The sequence below is a fragment of the Sus scrofa genome, chromosome 12, assembly GCF_054392235.1.
Source record: "Sus scrofa isolate SSC_HxYL_T2T_F1_AM1 chromosome 12, Sscrofa_HxYL_maternal_Yorkshire_Landrace_v2.0, whole genome shotgun sequence".
NCBI lineage: Eukaryota > Metazoa > Chordata > Mammalia > Artiodactyla > Suidae > Sus > Sus scrofa.
Genome location: NC_139394.1, coordinates 16742310 through 16763892, shown reverse-complemented (window position 1 = coordinate 16763892; position 21583 = coordinate 16742310). Strand labels below are relative to the sequence as shown.

The 21583-nt window shown below is 43.8% G+C and overlaps 2 protein-coding genes across 3 annotated transcripts in view; both read left to right on the top strand.

Moving 5' to 3' along the window:
• ITGB3 (integrin subunit beta 3) overlaps positions 1-10136 on the top strand; it is a 58870-nt gene extending 48734 nt beyond the window's left edge. The window contains exons 13-15 of one of the 2 annotated variants that reach the window (XM_084982928.1): positions 188-307; positions 5363-5529; positions 6932-10136. In XM_084982928.1, coding sequence (XP_084839054.1) covers positions 188-307; positions 5363-5529; positions 6932-6997 — 353 coding nt within the window. In that variant the 3' untranslated portion in view covers positions 6998-10136. The remainder of the gene's footprint in view (positions 1-187; positions 308-5362; positions 5530-6931) is intronic. The other variant, NM_214002.1, reaches the window with a different exon arrangement.
• A 7962-nt stretch (positions 10137-18098) lies between these two features.
• The window catches only part of EFCAB3 (EF-hand calcium binding domain 3), a 371875-nt gene continuing 368390 nt past the window's right edge, over positions 18099-21583 (top strand). Inside the window, exon 1 of the mRNA XM_084984064.1 lies at positions 18099-18138. The gene's annotated coding sequence lies outside the window, so the exon portion shown is untranslated. The remainder of the gene's footprint in view (positions 18139-21583) is intronic.

Genomic DNA, 21583 nt, shown 5'->3' with positions numbered 1-21583 from the left:
AAAAGGCCTGTGAGGGACAAAGTACATCACCGAAGGTCATCTAGAGGTCATCTAGGTGGCACAACAGCCATCTCTATTCTGGGCATCGTGCCTAATGTCAGGCATAGGGTTTCCTGTGGTCCCGGGGTAGCCCCGTCTTCCAGGAATTGACCTGTTTTTCATTCTCTCATTGTCCCCCCTCCCCCAGAGGACAGTGGCAAGAATGCAGTGAATTGTACCTACAAGAATGAGGATGACTGTGTCGTCAGATTCCAGTACTATGAAGACTCCAGTGGAAAGTCCATCCTGTATGTGGTAGAAGAGCCAGGTGAGTGAGCCCTGAGGGTCCTGGTGCTGCTCCAGGGAGAGGGAGAACTGTGTTAGGCAGTTATTTCCATCCGTCGCTCCTCTTAAACAAAACAGCCAGGTTAAACCTGACCTTACAAGTGATGTGAGGGCCTGTCATCTGGTTATGGGGGTGTGTAAATACAAATGCTAGCAAGAAAGTGACTTGCTAATTGAGGAGACAGAAAAATAAGAACGCGGGTAAGGAGAGGAAGAAGGTAGATGTGGAGCTCATCAAGGAACAGAGTATAGCATGGATTTTCTGGAGGCGATAATGTTTAGAAGTAAGGAGTTTAAATTCTAGACTTTTCAGCACAAAGCATCTGCTCTGCCAAAAGTTAAATGGTTGCCAAGAGCAACCTGTTTGCTGCTTCAGAGGAAGGCCTGAGGTTTGAGGTACTGACCTTACCAGGTTCATCATGAGAGGTGGTGAAGGGTTGGAGGCACTGCTCAAGGCTGCCCTGAACACTGAAAAGTCAGTGCTTGCTTTCAAGGCCCCGTGGAAGCAGGAGCACTTAACCTGTCATATAGGTTTGTCACCATCTAGCACAATAGATTTGCTTGTTTCCCCTTATTCCCTTCATCTCCTTTCCTTCCCTGAAACAATGGATTAAGATGAGAATCATTAGATAGTATATATATATATATTTTTTAATCTGAGCTGCGTCTGCAACCCACACCACAGCTCACAGCAACACCCGATCCTTAATCTCCCGAGCGAGGCCAGGGATCGAACCCGCATCCTCATGGATACTAGTCGGATTCATTTCCACTTTGTAACAACAGGAACTCCCAATAGACAATATTTTTGAGCACTTCTATCAGGCAGTGGGCTGGGTGCTGGGGATATAACAGTAAATAAGGCAGAGATGGCACTCACCAGCCGTGGGGGAGAGAGACTTGTAAATCAGGAATGACACTGCAGAGGGATAAGGGCTAGGATAGGAGGGCGTGGGGGATGGGAGGGTGGACAAGAACTTTGGGGAGGGAAGGAACAATGTCTGAAGGCAGAGGCTGAATCATTTGGTTGCTTGACTTTTTTTCTTTTTTTTTTTCCTTTCTTTTTAAGGGCAACCTGTGGCATATGGGAGTTCCCAGGCCAGTGGTTGAATTGGAGCTGCAGCTTCAGCCACAGCCATAGGTACAGCTACAGCAACACCAGATCTGAGCCATGTCGGTGACCTATGCTGCAGCTTTCGGCAATGCTCTAGATCCTTAACCTATTGAGTGAGGCCAGGGATCAAACCTGCATCTTCACGTCACTATGCTGGGTTCTTAACAGCTGTAGGAATTTCTTCAAATCATTCCTTAGACCAGGGGCCAGCAAACTTTCTCTGTAAAGGGCCAGATGTTAAATGTTTCAGGCTTTCTGGACCAAATGGTCTCTGCTCTGACGACAACTCTTAGCCCAGTAGCAGGAAAGCAGCTGTAGACTATATGCAAAGGAAGGGGCCAGGCTGTGTTTACAGAAACAGGTGGCCAGTGGCATCCAGAGCATTGGGCCCTCCGTGGCTAGCCCCTGCTTTAGGCCAATGGTTCTCAAACTTTTGTGTGTTTCCTTGTTAAAAAAAGTCCAGAGTCTTGAGCCCTGTCATACTTCCACAAGCCTACACCTCTGTGCTCTTTATTAGCACTCCTGGTAATTGTGATATATTCCCCAATGGTTGAATGCCTCTGATTTAGACATACCACTTTCCCCAAGGAGCCTTCTCAGACCTCCTCCAGCCTCCATTCCAATGACCAGATTTCCTGCACCAAATTCTCACAGCAGTGGTGCTTCCCTTTAGATGAGCTTTCACCACACTATTAAATTGCCTCTTTAATCACCTGCCTCCCTCCATTGATCATACGTTCCATGAACACAGGGATGGTGTCTTTCTTATCTATTGTTCTGTCTCCATATTTAGTTATTGATGGAGAAAATACTTAACTCGTGGGTTTTGGGTGAATTAATAGGACTGATTATTCCTAGGAGACAGGCAGATGTAACATACATCTTGATATCTGTTGGAAGAATTTGGGCTGCTTGGAGAAGGAAGGGTATGAAAGTGGGAAAAGGGCTATATCAGCGTCATCCAGGGTGTTGCTGTCCCCATGGGTAGACGTGAATGTGGGGTCCCCATTTGTGATTATCGTTCATCAGCCTTTTGAGAGCTCTCATCCTTTATAAGAGAGAAGGTAAAGCAATGGCATCACCTTAATTTTACTTTGTGACCCAAGGGAATTCTGATGGGGGGAAGTGAAGAGGGAAGAGTCTGGGTGTGTATCTGTTGGGGAGCAGGTGTGAATTAGTTTGGCCAGGAGTTCCTTCCCGCCCGCCCAGGTTAACACATTGAATGGATTTTTCCAAATCCACCCTATGTGTACCTTTGTCCCTTCTCATGACAGAAGGGCAGCGTGTTCTTGCTTTGGGGATTTAACATTTCTTCATCTCTTTGCTGTAACAATCCCACTGGTGCTTCTGCTGTTTCACTTACCAAAATCACTTGACCTGGTATTCTGAGACTGGACTATACTGCCTGGAGTTGTGGGGAACAGACATGATAACTGGGGTGATAACAAATATCTAGTTATCAGAGTGAGGGTAACTTTTTAGGCCAGTGGACCCCTTCCTCCACATTAGGAGATGCGATCCCAGACTCACATTTCCTAATCTGGCTGCCCTGGAATTCCAAGTTCTGCCTCTCCTTTCACCCCAACCCCCAATCCCTTTCAGGGCCTCTGGCTTTGAGTAGAAGGTAGCATCTGAGACCTCAGAGAGTATTCCCATTCTCTCCCCTCATATTCTTGCAGATGCTCTCTCTGAAGGGCTGAGGCACTAAAGGGCACTGAAGAGGGCACCACCAAGGAGTTTGACATTGGCCAAGTGGTGTTCAGCCACCAGGGCATGAGCTCCCTTGAGCTGAGCCCTCACCACTCCTAGGTGGGGTTGCCTGGTAACATACAATACTTCTCCTGCAAAGTGTGGTACATACTGATGTCAAAAGGTTACTCATTGTTTATCTGAAATTCAGATTTAACTGGACTTCCTGTCCTTTTGTTTGTCAAGTCTGCTCACCCTGCCCTGTCTGCCATGACTTTGGGTCATCACCTGCTGTGGGTCCTCATCACTGTGGCTGGAGGACTCTCCAGAGACCACTTGGTCTTGTGTCTGCTTCCAGGAAGCCTGCCATCCACCCTTTTCAGGGCAGACAGTTAACAGTTTTAATTCCCCCTCACCTCCACCCCCGAAACTTCCCTGGCCTTCTACCTGTCCTGCCCATGCTGACATGCAGAACTGAAGAGAGTCCACATTGAGGTTTGTGGGTCAGCCCTACCTCAGTCTTCCAGAGAATTCATAACAGCTTTCCCAGAATTCATAATTGCTTTCTCTTTGCTCCTGGGAACGCAGATGCTGGAACCTCACAGCCTCTCTCCCGACATTCCTTTAATTATAGACAGGTTGTAATTTGGTGGGATGGGAAATAGACAGCTTGGGTTGTGGTGGCGGTTATTTTGGGGGTAGAGTGTGGTGAGCGTAGCGTGTATGTTTAGAGAAGAAGGTGGGAGACAGTGTGGAAAGTAGGTGTGACACCTCTCCAGACCTATCATACTCATATATACAAACGCCTACTTACTTCACACCTGAGAGTTTACCAGAGTGAAGTCACTCATCAGACATCTGCGGTTGATGGGAAGCAGAGCCCTTCAGCTTGGCTCTCAGTGGGGTGACGTACCTCTGTTTATGCTGGTTGTTGATTGGGGTTGAGCAGGAAGTTGGCTCTCAATAGGCTTGGGACTTTAGATGACTAAATATTTTGGGAAGAAACCCAATATATTGTCTTGGTTGGCAGGCCTCCTGGTCTCCAAGAATGTGCTAAAAAGGTCATTAAGTTCTCCACCCTCAGGGAGTAAGTATCTGAACTAGGGTAACTACCTCAAAGGCCTACAGGAACTGGATAAACAAATTAGGGAAAATCAGCCACATGTCACAGGGACACCAGTAACACGTGAGACATTTTAGAGACAGAGAAGTAGGAAACAGACACCCCAGAAAGGTTAAGTTACCAAAGGTTAAACAGCAAAGTAAGTGGTAAGCCAGGGTTCACACCCGGGCAGTCTGGCTCCAGAGGTCACGATTGCACAGACTCAGTCACAAGTCACACTTTACTCTCTGTTTAGTGGAGAAAAGAGAGAGTGCTGAGGATACTGGCAAACTAAAAAAACATGTCCCATCTAAAAGGGGCAAGTACTCCTTAGCCCTTGTGATTTAAAAATAAAATATAAAAATATAGATTCAGTGCTTCTAGATCTTTTGATTTTATTTTTTAAAGAGAAGAGGAAGTATCTGAAATTTTAGGAGGAGCATGTCCTGATTATTCCATGTTGTTGACAAAATAATTTTTTTTTTTTGTTTTTTTAAGGGCCGCACCCGTGACATATGGGAGTTCCCAGGTGAGGGATCGAATCTGAGTGCCAGATTCGATAACCTGCTGCACAACAGTGGGAAATCCCAAACTTAAATTTTGAATAAACAATTATGTGAACTGATACTGAGTAGCCTGGGTTTTGCCTGTGGGTGACCAGCCAACGACCTCTGATTTAAAATACTCAGGACAGATTATGGCTGCCCTAAAGATGGGCTCCCCTACTCCTTTAAAAATTAATTAGCTTATTTTGTAAGTTCTGTTTCCTTCAGAGCACGTTGCAGTACTTTATTACTTTGTCAAGAAGATCTTATTGGGAGTTCCTGTTGTGGCTCAGTGTAATGAACCTGACTAGTATCCTTGAGGACATGGGTTCCATCCCTAGCCTCACTCAGTGGGTTAAGGATCTGGCATTGCCATGAGCTGTGGTGTGCTGTGGTGTAGGCGGCATTGCTGTGGCTGTGGTGTAGGCTGGCAGCTGCAGCTACAATTAGAACCCTAGCCTGGGAACTCCAATATGGTGCATGTGTGTCCCTAGAAAATAGACCAAAAAAAAAAAATCTTATTTGTGGCCAGTTCAAGTGATTCCTGTTCCATTCCTGACCACCCTGCTCTGTGTTCTCTCCTGACAGAGTGTCCCAAGGGCCCTGACATCCTGGTGGTCCTGCTTTCAGTGATGGGGGCCATTCTGCTCATCGGCCTTGCTACTCTGCTCATCTGGAAGCTCCTCATCACCATCCATGACCGGAAGGAGTTTGCTAAATTTGAAGAAGAGAGAGCCAGAGCCAAATGGGACACAGTAAGAGGCTGGGTTGGGCTGGGTATTTTCTTAAGTCATTGGCTCCAGAGCCTGAAGTAGAAGCAGTAGGTGCTGAAGGTGGCCAGTTCAGCCAGCACTATAGTCTCCCAGTTAGCCTCTGTTCTGGAAATTGGGAGATGCTCTAACTGTCCTGTTGTCCTTATGCTTCCTGGAAACCACCTGATCCTCTCACCATCACATCAGTGAGTAATGGCTGAGCACAGATAGGGCCCAGCTCTACTCTGGACACTGCGAAGAGATGAAAAGGAAACTTCTTCTCTGAGTGAGGGAGACAGGACAAACTTGAGAAGCCTATATTGAGGAGATAGAGTAATACATTATATATGGATGAAAGCATCAAACACAAACAGAAATAAACAACAGCTAACATTTACTGAGGATTTACCATGTATCAAGAACTATTCTAATTATTATTATTATTATTTGTCATTTGTCTTTTTAGGGCTGCACTTATGGCTATGTAGAGATGAAATAAGTTAGTACATAAAAATCATTTAGAATAGTTCTTGGAGTTTTCGTCATGGCACAGCAGAAATGAATCTGGGAGCCATGAGGTTGCAGGTTCGATCCCTGGGCTTGCTCAGTAGGTTGAGCATCCGGCGTTGCTGTGAGCTGTGGTGTAGGTCGCACCAGTCTCGGCTTGGATCCCACATTGCTGTGAGTCTGGCGAAGGCCAGTGGCTGCAGCTCCAATTGGACCCCTAGCCTGGGAACCTCCATATGCTGTGGGAGCAGCCCTAGAAAAGACAAAAAAAAAAAAAAAAAGGAGAAATTCTGGATCCCTGGAGGGACATGAGAATGTATCGTGTTTTTTGAGGCTACTACTAAAAACTCCCCAACCTAATGAGATTTGTAACTCTTTGTTAGAAAATAATTTGGGAAGTGTAGTGAGGATCCTTTTCCTGATAACATGGCAGCCTGTGGGTAGGGCTTGAGGAATGAGGTGAAAACAGATTAAGAATTATTTGAGCAAAAGATGTCCTGCTACATTTCTCTTCTCTTCCCACATCCCCCAGAAGGGTTGCAATGAAGAGAAAAGGGGAGAAGGGTAAAAGGGAGAGTTTAGAAGAGAGGGAAGAAATGGAAGATGTTGGCTAAAAGCTATCTTGAAATGTTTGGAGATCAGCAAAAATGATGGGCTGCATTAACCTCTTAGGAATTGAGGGGTTATGGCAGGATGGTATTCCACCCTAACTCTCCTCTTATTTCCTATCCACTCCCTCCTTAAGAGCAAACGTGTGAGTGTTACGAGCGTTAAGCTGTTCATTGATGGTATAACCCAGAGAAGTGTCTTGGGTAAACTTCTCAGATGAAGTGTAAACCCTGAGGGTGGGGAAGAATTGAGGAATTTGCTGTAAGATACTTTTTTCTTCTCTCCACAGGCCAACAATCCCCTGTATAAAGAGGCCACATCCACCTTCACCAACATCACCTACCGGGGCACTTAGTGACAAGCAATCATCCTCAGATCACTGTCAGACTGTCCCAGGATTGTGGGTGTCTCTGCTGTCATGTTTACAGGGGGCAATATCTGTGGGGCAGAACTGGGGGCTTGGAGTGGGATGGGTTGGAAGAGAGAGAGAGAGAGAGAGAGAGAGTGTGTGTGTGTGTGTGTGTGCGTGCGCACGCACTGTGTGTGGGGGCGTGTATAATTTAAAACTTGTGATATGTTCCAGATAAGTGGGGCTTCTCAGCCTTTGTCCTCAAAATGCCTCCTTCAGGGAGTCTTCCTGCTTCACCTGAGGGTGACCTACACAGCTGAGCAGGTTTCTTCATTACCTCAGTGGGAAGCCAGCTTTCCTTCTCAGGCCATTTTCTTGAAGAGAAGGGCAAGGCTCAGGCCTCTCGTTCCAGAGAAATGGACCTTGATTTACCCAGTCTGTGGTTCTTGGGCCTGGCTCTCAGCAGCTCTGGTAGGAACTGCCAGGCTTTGTATGGCTTCTGTGCCTCACTCTCCTCTCCTTTCCCTCAGGCCAAAGGAGAAATCGGCGGGGGGTTGGGGGGGAACCGAACCATCAGGGCTGTCTGTCTTTGCCATCACCCCAACCCATCATGGTTCTCTCATAAGGGAAGTCCTTGCTGCCTCATCTTCTATTTGGGAGTGAGGATGGCAGGGCCACCCAGGGGTCATGCATGGCCTTGGGGAAGGTGCCTGAGTCCCCAGTTCATAATTATAACCCTTCGGATTTGCCTCGTTGGCAGCTCCACCCTAGAGGTTCCCTTAGAAGTGTATCACCCTTAGACCAGCATCACCTCTTTACCTCCTATTCCACCCTCTCATGGCTGTTGACATTTGCTAGGTACTAGGAATCTCTCTCACTACCAAAAGCTTTTCCTCTCAGGGAGAGTGCTATGGTTAGAGCCAGAGGTCTGGTCTCACCCATCAGGCCTTTTGCCCCTTGTCCCAGGCACCTCCACACACCCAACCCTGTATTTCTATGTGCTGTGCCACCCATGGGGCTGATTGTATTTATCTACCTCTTGGGTGTCTTGTGAAGGAATCATTCCCATGGGTCTCTGAGTCTGCTGGGGACAAATGCCAGGGTGGAATGATGGGCCCATTGTATCAGCATGTGTGGCCCATTCTCCCAGGGGCCAGGCAACCTCGTTATAACTCAGTCTTTAATCTGAGAGTGCAATTGTTTTATTTTTCTCATTGGAGCACCTGAAACCATGGTGAGGCCTGCTTAATATAAAGGAGCATAAACATAAACACATGTCCATTATATTTGTAATTTTATTTGATGATGAGGAAGTAGAAGATAAAAAAAACCACACAGACTTGGGCTGGATGCAGACTCTCGCACTTGGCAAATTCATAGCAGTGACTGCCCAGTGGCTGGGTCTGTAAGGGCTCTCTGATCCTGGAAGCCTGTGGGGATAGACACATGGACAAGCCAGACCTTTCCCGAGGAGGAAAAATGGGCTCTTCTTTTTTTCTAGCAAAAGCAGTTGCTCCATTGATGTTTACATTCATTCAATATTAACAGCTCCACCACTCCCCAAGAAAAAGGAAATGGCCTATAAACAGTGGTCTGAGGGTCAGAAAATCTAAGGCCTGGCCTCAGTGTTGCAGCTAAGGAACTTTAACCTTAAGGCAAGTCACTTTCTTCTCCCTGGGGCTAGTTTCATTTTCCAGATTGAAACATGATGGGTTTGGACCAGCCAGTCTAGAAAGTCTCCTTCTGTATCAACATTCTATGTTGCTGGGACTTACTGTGGCATCAAGCATGCAGTCAAGATTCTGGGGGATGTTGATTAGCGTTTATTTTTTTCAGTTGGGAGATTGGAGAGACCTGGTTTGGTAAGAGCAGATGTTCTCCAATATCACCTTTCTCAATGAAAAACCCTCATCCTGGAGTTCCCATCGTGGCTCAGTGGTTAACGAATCCGACTAGGAACCATGAGGTTGCGGGTTCGATCCCTGGCCTTGCTCAGTGGGTTAAGGATCCGGTGTTGCCGTGAGCTGTGGTGTAGGTTGCAGACACGGCTTGGATCCAGCGTTGCTGTGACTCTGGCGTAGGCCAGCAGCTACAGCTCTGATTGGACTCCTAGCCTGGGAACCTCCACATGCCGCAGGAGTGGCCCAAGAAATGGCAAAAAGACCAAAAAAAAAAAAAAAAAAAGAAGAAGAAGGAAAAGAAAACCCTCATCCTATCCTCTTTCAGAACCCCTTCTCCCACTTTTGTCAGCAGTTACACCTTCTGATGTAGCACTGAAGCTCCACTTGGTTATTATTTCTTTGCTCACTTTGCACAAAGTTTCATCCAGGGGTTAGGGAAGAGGAAGCCCTAAGAACTAGCTGAAATGGGTCTTTTGTATCCATATGTTAACATTGAGAATAAGCCTTGGGATTAGGATGGGGACAGATGCTGAGCCTTGTCTCACTCATGATAACTCCTTCTAGTAGGGAATGGCTATGTAGTAAGGGGATAAATGCAGAGGGATGATCATGAACCCAAGAAATTTAGACTCTCACTCTTACCTTTGGCTATGGGAAGAGACTCCCTTGGAGTAGCACTTGGTCCTTATATGGAGCACCTGGTTCTTCATATAAGATAGTTTATGTGAAGAAACTGTATCCAAGGATGAGGAACATATATCCAAAGGATGAAAAAATCAGTGGTTCTTGTCTGAGCTTTTGGAATGAGGCTTATAGGCTTTGAAGACCAGGACTGTTTATATGTGGGGAGAACCTTTAGCTGTATTCATGTCATAGCCAATAGCAGTCAGTTTTGTCATGTAGGGTGAACATCTAAAGAGTATTTTAGCATCAGACAACACAGCCCAAAGAGGTTATTTGTGCCTAGCTCTTTGGGAGATATTTTATGTTCAATCTCAGGATCTTGGACAGTAATGGGAAACTTTGAACATTCCTGACAAGTTTTCATGTAAGAAATCAGTTTGTTTGTTTTTTTGTTTTGTTTTGTTTTACCTCTCAGATGTTCCTAGACCATCCATGATTTCAAGATACTTCTCTTTTTTAAGTATTCCTGGTTGAAATTACCTATGTGCCTTCCTGACTTCCTAACTGCCTCCTTTGTTTAAATTGTGCAACAGTGAATTAAATGTGCTTTCCAAAAAGAATTGGCCTAAGGCTCCCCAGTGCTTCCTGTGTTGTTATTTCTGTTTCCTTTGGGTGAAAAGAGTAAGTGTCATTGCCTCGCAAATGATTATTTTAGAACAAGTGTGTTTCAAATTTGTCAGAAGATAACTACGGGAACTGTTTCGAAACCTAGAGCTTTTCTTTAGCCTTTAATAGCATTTTCAAAATGAGTAAATTTTTACTGTTCTAAGAGCTGGAGCTTTTTTTTTTTTTTTAAATCGGGGATTTTTTAGGAACTTGTATTACCTCAACAGAACAGACTGTCAATTTAGTCTAGGTTTTGTTTGAAGGAAGCATAATTTGGTAAAATAGATGCTTAATGGCAAGTTATTTACAGGACCATTTAAATGCCCAACTTTTATTTAAGGCAGTGTCTCAAAGGGTCAGCCCTGGGGTCAGTGAATCTGCTTTAATAAGCTCTTGTGGTGATTCTGTTGCATGCTCACGTTTGAGAATCCCTGATTTAATCACATAGTTACACTTTCTAGCTTAGAAAGAAGTTCATAATAAGTCAGCTGAGTTACTAAAAGAACGTATTTTGGCTGATAGATTAAGAAAACTAAATATCTACCCACGCAAAATGAAAGTCTACTTTCAATTCACTTCCCAAGTTAAGCAATCACAAGCTTGTTGGGTTCACTCATAGCCACAAATTCCCATGAAAAACTAAAAGAAGTAATAGATCAGAATCACAGGGGAAAAAACAGCTAAAAGGATACTTGGCAGGCATCTAAGAAAACCTTTTATGTGTACCAAGATGAAGCAAGAAAATACTCTTCCCCAGCATTTCCTCATAGGACATGGGATTAAAATCTTAATTATTAACATTATCATCCTATAGGATGCCAGAATACAACTTTAGAACTTGTAACTTCACTTTTTTGCTATTTGAGCACGAACAGAATGGGACTGAAGTACTTTATACAACACTTATAATTTTTGCCTTTGAGTCTTACATTCCTCCCATAATGTATATTTTTAAAAACATAATACAGTGCATGACATCATCAAAAGATTATGTGAACCTAGACCGAATCCTTTTATGGTGAATTTTGTAAGATTCACTGTGTTTTATTTACGTCATGGTAGCTGATGACTGCATGTCTGGATGAAAATGGAGGACTTTATGTGAAAATTAAATGAAAAGCAATATGTGAAGTCATATGTGTAGTCCTTTAACTCTTGACCTCTGTAGTCTGAATTCTATGATAATAGCCATCTCATTACCACTGCGACCAGTTACAAGCAGACTGTCTTGGAATTACAATGCCCTCATTTTTCACATTGATGTAAGGAAACAGCAATATATGCTTTGCAAGCAAGCCATTTAATACTTGTTGAAAAATGATTTCTATTTGGTTTTGTAATAGAATATGTTTCTGGAAATATATCTTCCTAATTTGTTTTAGTTCAACTAGAGCACAGGCGGAAGCAGTTTTAAATGCTTTTGATTAGGGTTAAGCACATTGTTAAATACAATTTAAAAACTCTACTTACTGTGGCTATCGAAGAATGGATTGTATGTAAAAGGAAAATTATAGACCAGGAACATGATTGTTTTCCTTGCAGCTGCTAATCTCATAGTAATATCTCTCCAACCCCTTGCATGGAGGAAATATTTTTTTGTTAGCTGTGTATTTTCTGAAAACACAGCAGATAATGCACACAGAATGTAATTATCTAGAAAGCAACACTTAGGAAATTTAAGAAACTTTAGGCAAAACCTCCCTTGTAAACTACGCTTTAGCAGTGTCCCTGAAAAGAACTTTGAAAGGAAAAAGTTTCACAATTCATTGTGTTTTGCCTGTTAGTTGGGTTTTCCTGTGACTCATACACAATTGGCATGATTCTTTGAAGAGGTCAGTGATGCTTGTGTAAATGTCTTTTGCTGGCTGATGGAAATACTTTGTTAAGAAAAAAAAATTTTGATGGTTGTATACCAGACTTTGCTTTTTCTGACCCTTATAGTCACCCATTGTGACAGGTTGCTAATTGTGCTCCTATAGCTGTTCTCACCTTCTTACATAGTATTAGAACTCCTAAATTTTAGTTGGACACACGGCTGCTCAGAATAGTTTCCTGGCCTCTCGTGCAGCTGGGTGTGCGATGGCCATCTCCTTGGCGGTTAGAGTAAATGAAATAGGTACACAAAACTTATAGTAAGTGCCCCTTAAGGGAGGGAGAATGCCTTTATTCTCCCCTCCCTTCTTCCTGAAGGTTGAAATGTAGAGATAATAGCTGGACTTTAGCAGATATCATGGATTGAGATGTAACATAGAGGATTATTTTAGTTATCTGTTGCTGGATAGCAAATAACCACATAATTTTAGCAGCTTAAAACAACAAAGATTATCTTGCAGTCTCTGTGTTCAGGAATTCAAGAATAGCTTAGCTGGTTGGTTCTGGCTCAGAGTCTCTCCAGAGGTTGTAGTCAAGCTTTTGGCCAGGGCTGCAGTCAACTGAAGGCTCAAAAGAGGCTGGAGGATCCTCTCACAAGATGGTTTATTCACATGGCTGTTGGCAGGAGGCATCAGTTCCATGCTGGCTATTGGTAATAGGCTTATTTCCTTACCCCTGTGACATTTCCATAGAACTGCTCGAGTGTTTGCACAGCATATCAGCTTGCTTCTGCACAAGTGAGCAATCCAAGTGAGAGCAGGGAGAAAGCTTCGGTGTCTTTTAATACTTAGTTTGTTGTTGTTGTTTTTTGGCCATGCCTGCATGTGGAAGTTCCCGGGCCAGGGACTGAACCCGTGCCACAGCAGTGACCTGAGGCATTGCAGTGACAATGCTGGATCCTTAACCTACTGCGCCACAAGAGAACTTACTATTTAGTTTTGTTAAGTGTCATATCATCACTTCTGCCATGCTCTTCCTTATAAAGTGCTCACTAAATCCAGCCCACATTCAAGGGGGGAGAGACTAGATGCCACTTTTGAAAGGAAGAGTATTATGGTAGACAAAATCATTGCCTGGAATCACCCCCTCACCTGGCCAAAGATATCCATATCCTAATCCCCAGAAACCAGGATTATGTTATTTACATGGAATAAATAACTTTTAGCTGATGTAATTAAGTATCTTGAGATAGGGACATTGTCATGGATTATCTGGATAGGATTATTGTAGTCATAAAAGTCCTATTGAGAGGAAGGCAAGAGGGTCAAAATGGGAGTAGTAAATATAGTGATGGAAGCAGATCAGAGTGATATGGCCATGAGTCAAGGAATGAACACAGGCTCTAGAAGCTGGAAAAGGCAAGGAATGAATTTTCCCTTAGAGCCTTCAGAAGAAATGCAGCCTTTTGTTGTTGTTGTTGTTTTGTCTTTTCTAGGGCTGCACCCGTGGCACATGGAGGTTCCTAGGCTAGGGGTCTAATCAGAACTGTCTAATCAGAACTGTCTAATCAAAACTGCTCGAGTGTTTGCACAGCATATCAGCTTGCTTCTGCACAAGCGAGCAATCCAAGTGAGAGCAGGGAGAAAGCTTCGGTGTCTTTTAATACTTAGTTTGTTGATCTGAGCCATGTCTGCAACCTACATAACAGCTCACGGCAACGTCAGATCCTTAACCCACTGAGTGAGGCCAGGAATCGAACCCGTAACCTCATAGTTCCTAGTCGGATTATTAACCACTGCTCCATGACGGGAACTCCAGAAGGAATGCAGCCTTTAATTTTAGCCTGTAAGACCCATTTTGGACTTCTGACCTCCATAAATGTAAGGTAAAAAAATTGCTCTTTAAGCCATAATGTTCGTGGTAATTTGTAACAGTAGCAATGGAAAACTAATACAAGCACCAAAGTATTTGTGGACATATTTTTAAAACCACCTCAGTCCACTTTACAGGCACAAATTATTTATAGTCCTCCTGCATGCAGTAAACTCACCCCTCCAAAGCCCCCAAGTCTTACCCCGTTATAGAACTGTTGGAGGAGGTAATCAAGAAGATGAGGTTGCTGGATGATCCACAAGCTGGACAACTGGAGCCTCCTCACCCCATCTCCTGTCCTTGGAAATGTGCATTTTGCCTACTATTCACACAGTGGGAGCTTTTCCAAGGACATAGCCTTGAGACAGTAAGGTGGTGTTGAGATCATTTGAATGGTATACATGACTGAACCTAGTTAAAGCCTCTATAAAAACTTAGGAAAAACTTAATTTTATTTTATTTTATTTTTTTGTTGTCTTTTCTAGGGCTGTACCCTTGGCATATGGAGGTTCCCAGGCTAGGGGTCTAACTGAAGCTGTAGCTGCCGGCCTACACCACAGCAACACGGGATCTGAGCCACGTCTGCGATCTACACCACAGCTCATGGCAACGCCGGATCCTTAACCCACTGAGCAAGGCCAGGGAGCAAACCTGCAACCTCATGGTTCCTAGTCGGATTCGTTAACCACTGCGCCACAACAGCAACTCCATAATTTTTTTTTATTGTAGTATGGTTGAGGTATAATATTATATAAGTTACAGGTATATGATATAGTGATTCGCAATTTTTTTTCTTCTTTTGCTTTTTAGGGCTGCAAGTGCGACATATGGAAGTTCCCAGGCTAGAGGTTGAATTAGAGCTACAGCTGATGGCCTACGCCACAGCCACAGCAATGCCAGATCTGAGCCACGACCTACACCACAGCTCATGGCAATGCTGGATTCTTGACCCACTGAGTGACACCAGGAATCAAACCCTCATCCTCACTGATACTAGTTGCATTCGTTTCCACTGTGCCACAGCGGGAACTCCTGTGATCCACAAATTTTAAAGGTTTTACTTCATTTGCCATTATTTTAAAATATTGGCTCTATTCCCTGTGCTGTATATAATTATAGTTTATTTTACACATAATAATTTGTACTTCTTAATTCCCAACTCCTGTATTTCCCCTCCACACTTCCCAAAGCCGCTATAAAAACTATTACGGTTCTGGTGGGAGGATGTAGAGGTCTCTTTGTCTTGTGGCCACCCAAAACAGGCCCAATATGTAAAGTTCCCTTGCTTACCTGCCACCTACCAATTTGGAGTGTGTTCTGCCTCTTTCTTTCTTTTTTTAATATTCAAATGAAAAAAACTTTTTATTATGTAAAATGGGTCTGCTAATGAACTTACTTTACACTTATTTCATTACCTGTAAGTCTGCCTCTTTCTTTTTTTTTTGGCCACGCTCGAGGCATGTGGAGTTCCCAAGTCAGGGATCAGACCTGACCTATGGCAGTGACAATGCTGAATCCTTAGCAGGGAACCCTAGCCTCTTTCTTTGGTGTCTCCCTCCCCTCCATGTAGGGGGGCTGGTTTCAGATCTCCCCCCCCCCCCCCGCCAGGAGGATCCTAAGGTTGGGAACTAGCAAGCATCAGCTCAAAAGTAGAGTCTTTTCCCCTAAATAGGTCTTAGGGGAGATGAGGCTTCTTGGATGAATTCCTTATATACAGCTACTCCAATACAGTACCTCTCAATCCAGAGTCCTATGAACTAAAGAAAAAAAGCTACGTTTCCTTTCTACAACAACCAAGTAAAATGGTGGGACAGATACAGACACTCCCGTTCCAACAGGCAGAAAACAGGAGGTGCACAGAAGTCCCTGGTCCACAGCAATTCTGAAATTCATTCAGGTACAGGTTTGCAGTTCCACATTCAAGGCCTTCAGAATTATTCTCCATGTTCAAGATTCTACCTTTAGGCTCTTGGTTATACCCTCTAAGTCATCATCTTTTATTTCGTAAAAGGTAATATATATTTTCACCTAATTAGTTTTTTCAGCCTGCTTCCTGCTTATAGAACACAAAGGTCCAAAGGCCTCTTTTCTTTTTGTACTCTCTGTTTCTTTTAGTCCAAGCCAGCAGTGTTTCTGACAGTAAAACACTCTTTAAAAAATTGTGAATTTACTGTGAAACTTATTGGGATTCATTCCATGACATAAAGGGCATACCCATAAAGACCTTTGAGATAAATTTTTCTCTAACTTGGGCTTCTGCTGAAGGACAAAAAACCTTAAGCTTTTTAGAGGCCCTATTGTTTAAATGAGGAGACCTAAGAAGCATAACCTTAACATCTTTAGCGACTTTTGTCTGATTGAAAGGTAACCTGTGGTAGTGCCTTTAAACCACCTCTGGAATAAAAGCCAGTGGTACAATAAAATAGATGAAGTCTAGGTTCCTGCAACTATGGTACACAATATTAACTCTGGAGTGACTGTCTCTGAACATTTTGAATATGAGAGAGAAATAAAATTCTATTTTGTTTAGTCAACTATTATTTAGGAATTTTCTGTTACTGGCAAAAGAATTGAATCCTAATACACATTTCATGGTATTGGGGGGGGGAGCATCTATGAAACCGACTAATACAGTAACTAACTAGCTTATCAATAAATAGATTCAGTACTAAAAGAAACTATGAGTGTTCAAGATTTTTTAAGCATTCACAATCTGTTGATCAGCATACACACTGAAGCCATTAAAGTCCTCACACATTAGAAGTTGATGCTTCAATAGGTGGAAACCGTGATGAGTCATGAATAGATGTGACTGTAAACAGGTGTGGGTAGGAAAGTAGGGAATGGCAGGTGAGGTATTTAAAAAAATAGAAGAAATGGTCTCAGCACTCAGGTTACAAATAGACTATTTAAGGAGAAAAATGATATACATTTTAAATGTACTAAAGAATGCTGACAGAGCAAGGTTTAAGATACAAAAGAATACAGCAGTATCACTGAGGGAATTAACTTGTTAACATATTGAGTACTACACATACATTTTTGAATTGTCACAATCCTGGGAAACTTGAGGCTTAGTGTGCATGGGTAATTTGCCCCACTGCAATCAGTAAACAAGTAGGTTTTGAATTTGGATGGATCTGTCCCTAAAGCCCATGCTGTTCATCACATGTAACTATGGGAGAGTTCAGGTTGCATCAATGTGAACAATTTTACCTATAGGTTTGTAAAGAAAAGACAGCTTAAATTGTGGGCTTTTAGGGGGAAATATTTTCAAAACACCCTGCTTGACTAGGAACCACGAGATTGTGTCTCCGATCCCTGGCCTCGCTCAGTGGATTAAGGATCCAGCGTTGCCGTGTGCTGTGGTGTAGGTCACAGGCACGGCTCAGATCTGGCGTTGCTGTGGCTTTGGTGTAGGCGGGCAGCAATAGCTCCGATTAGACCCCTAGCCTGGGACCCTGGATATGCCAGGGCTGTGGCCCTAAGAGGACAAAAGACCAAAAAAAAAAAAAAAAAAAAAAAATCATTGAATCGGATTTATACAACGTTCTAGAGACTACTGGGAAAAGCCAGGAAAAATCGCTTTGTGTCTTTTGTTTTTCCAATATCATCTCATCTGCAGGATGCACGGAAGGAAAAGTTGATTTTCAGAGAAAAAGTACCTCTTCCAAATGCAGCCCTGGAACAAATTTCAATAAGGTTTTGGGACAAAGGCTTTGAACCACCGTCTATTACTGAGTAATAGAAAAAAGATGGAATGTTTTAGAAGAATGGGGGCGGTGGGGCAAGAGGTATTCAAAGGATGGATAAAAGATAAAATTGAAATAGGATCAGATGGGGTGGGACAGCACACCAACGAATGAATAGAGCTGCCAGAAGAGCTGGGAGCGCGTAGGATGAAGGGAAAAATCGAGGCCCTGAGTGCAAGAAAGGAAGCGTGGAAATGAGCCCCACCAGTTGGTCCAGGCTGCACAACCCCGGCTGGGTGAGGTCACAGGCCCTTGTGAGGTGAGGCAGACGGGTGCGGCCACAGCGCCATCCAGTCGGCGCGGAAGCGCCGGCGACCTCAGCTGCTCTCCGGGACTCCGGAGTCCCGGTAAAGTGGCGGTGGCAGCCACTGCGGCCTGGGTCCGCCAGTCGCCCCCCCCCCCCCGGCGCAGGCGGCTCGGTGGGCGGAGCGTCGGGCGCAGTCAGGTGACCTGGGGGCGGGGCCTCCCTGCGCGGGAGCCAGGGAAGGAGGTGGAGCGAGAGCGTCAAGCCGCGCGAGAGGTCTGCTTGAGGACACTGCGAGGGCTGAAGGAGTGAGGGATAAGTTAGGGAGCTGGAGGGGGCTGATGGTGGGACCCTTAGGTGATAGAGGTAGGGAAGAGAGACCTTTTGAGGTGATGGGAAGGAAGAGCCTTTGAGGCTGAGGGAGAAAAGCGTGCAACGCTGTGTGAGGGACAAAGTAGCGCAGTTCAGGAGGTGGACGAAGTTTCCAGAAAGGGCAGGGAGGTGACGGAGCCGGACAGTCAAGGCGCAGAGCAAGGGGGTGACTGGGTCAGAGCCAGCTCTCCCTCAGAAGTGGTGATGCTTCTGGAAAGGTGGCGGTTCTCATGGTGGGAAAGCTTCCCTGCTTCTTTGCTTACGGTTAGATTAGATTAGTGCAGTTGTTTCCGTCTTGTGGCTAGTTTGTCTGCTTGTCTGCTTACTTCCCGAAGTCATAAGCCTCCATAGAGCTGCGGCCCTTGGAATCCTTCACAGCACAGGGTTTTGCATGAAGCATATGCTCACTCAGTATTTGTTAAGCAAAGGCGGGGATTGAGGTTGATAACTTTCATGTTTGAACCTTGGTGGCAGTGGATGCAGTGACGTGGTGTGTGTAACAGCAGTTGATGGAGTGAACGAGTGAGTGGGGCAGCTTGTTGAGGAAAGCTGGAAGGAAAGACTAGGAGGCGCTTTGTGAAGAAATGTCACCCTTTGGTAATTAGAAAGGAGCAGCCAGTTATTCTGTGGAGATGCTGGTAATACACCAAGTGAGAAGATACGGCTGTGGAAACACAATGTAAACCTTAAAGCACTAAACAAAATCAAATATTAGGGACTTCTGGAGTCAGAATTTCTTCGTTCTCTGCCTTAGCTCTGCCTCTTGGTTTACTAAGAAGCAATGGAATTTTGTGGAACTGTCCCTGGATTTGGGAGTCAGAGACTTGCATTTTGCTACTAGGTATTTTGTTGTTTACATTGTGTGGGCAAATTACAATCCCTCCATGCGTATTTCCTCATATAGAATTAAAGGGTTAGACTAGAAAGATTTCTAAAATCATTCTAGCTCAGTTATGGATTCTGTGATTTCACATACCATTAAACAAGGAATCCTCGCCCCCGCCCCCAACACTTATCTTTTAAATTACTAAAGTTTGAAAATTCTATACCCTGCTGAGGACTGGAAAACCCTTTAGTAATAATACAATAGCTTCATCTTCATAGGAAATGAATCACTCCTGATGTTTTTTTAAAAAAAATACCTTTGATGTATCAGAGGGTTTTGAATTTTCTCACTTCTTTTTGGTAGTTTTTGATGAGTCAGATGGTAACAACCAAGATGCAAGGGAAAATGTGAAAGGATGTTGTGTATTTGGGAGTGTGGTGGGCAGAATACAGGTATGACTGCTAGTGGCTGTTTTCTTTCTTACTCTCCTAGTACCACTGGGTTTGGAGGGGAAAAGATGCCATTCTTGCTTCTCAGAGATCTTTCTAGACCTTTCTTTATCTCATTCTCAAATCTTTCAGTTTTGCATCTCACATCAGATTATACCACCCACTACTGCTTCTTGTTGCAATTAAATTTCAGCTCTAGGCTTTCTACCATTCTAGTAATACTTCTGTCATAATTCTTGTGATTTTAATATTCATGTAGAATGATCCTTCCAATTCCCTGGTCTCTCAGTTCCTGCTCTCCTACAATAATTTCACCTTTCCTCAGTCACTTGCTCCCTTCTTCATAGCTTCTATTTTGTATTACCAGTAACTGCAACTCCATTGTCTCAATATGCCCTGCTTTCCAATCACCAGGCTCCTATCTATTTAAAAAATTGTTTTTAATGTTACCCTCTCTTGTCCTTACTTGTCACTCACCTACTCAGTTTGTTTCATGGTCAGTAATTAAAACCAATCCCTTTCATTTTCCCCCAGTGCCCTAATTACCTTTTCAGTTCATTTTACCTTCTTGGCTAAGTCATAACCTTAGATTGAATCTCTAGATCTCTGCCTACTGAGTTTGAGCATTTTTCATTGTACTTGGTTGGGAGAAAAACATACACCTCTCATACCTTGGCTATTGTAAAGAATGCGCCTGGGAACACTGGGGTGCAAGTATCGTTTAGAATTAGTGTTTTCATTTTCCACAGATACATACCCAGCAGTGGAATTGTTGGATCATACAGTTGTTCTATTTTTATTTTTTGAAGAACCTCCATGCTGTTTTCCATAGTGGCTACACTGATTTATAGTCCCACCAATAGTGTACAAGGGTTCCTTTTTCTCTGCATCCCCACCAACATTTGTTATCTGTAGTCTTTTGGATGATAGCCATTTTGACAGGTGTGAGATAATTAGGCTATCACTCATTCCACTCTCATAGATGACTTTGTATAACAATGCTTTTCTCCTCAAACTTCCAGTACCTCCTCTCACATCCTCATTCTCTGTTGATTTCCTTGCTTCCTGTTTCACTAATTAAAGCAGCAAGAGGTGATTTCCACAAGCTCCCACAACCACATCTACTCACCTGCTCTACAAGTAACTATGCCCAATTACTCTGCCATGTCTCCTATTACTGTGAATATGTTCTTAGCTAAGGCCAAACCTTCTCCTTATGCTTTAAATCCCATTTCCTTTCTCCCACTTGAGAATATTGTTCCAGTAATTTCCCCCTCCTAGATGACCAATTCTTGCTCCTCTACTAGGTTATTTCTATCAGTATATGAACCTGCCTTTTTAAAACTTCATATTAAAACTTCATAACTACTCTTAGCCTTCAGCTACTACCTCGCTTCTCTTTCCCTTTATAGCATAACTCCCCCTCCCTTTTTTTAAATGGCTGCACCCATGGCATATGGGAAGTTCCCTGGGGCCAGGCATTGAATCTGAGCTGCAGCTGCCATCTACTCCGCAACATCAGATCTTTAACCCATTGTGCTACCATGGGAACTCCCTGTAGCACAACTCCTTGAGTCACCTTACGGCTCTCTCCAGTATCTGTCCTCCTATTCTCTCTTAAACTCACCTCCAAAGACATTATTTCATTATTATAACACCCAAACGGCTCCTCTTAGGTTATTTGGTGTGCTCCATGTTGGAAAATCTAGCGAGTCATTCAGTACTCATTTTAAGTGACCTAACAGCAGCATTTGTCACTGTCAATTACTCCTTCTTCTTCTTCTTCTTTTTTTTTTTTTTTTTGTCTTTTTAGGGCCGTACCCTTGGCATATGGAGTTTCTCAGGCTAAGGGCTGGCCTACACCATAGCCCCAGCAACTCGGGATTGGAGCTGCATCTGTGACCTACACCACAGCTCACAGCAGCACCGGATCCTTAATCCACTGAGCAAGGGCAGGGATTGAACCTGAATCCTCATGGATGCTAGTCAGAATCGTTTTTGCTGAGCCACGACGGGAGATCCAACTCACTCTCCTTTTGAAGTACTTTTTTCCACTTGACCTTCAGGAACCCAG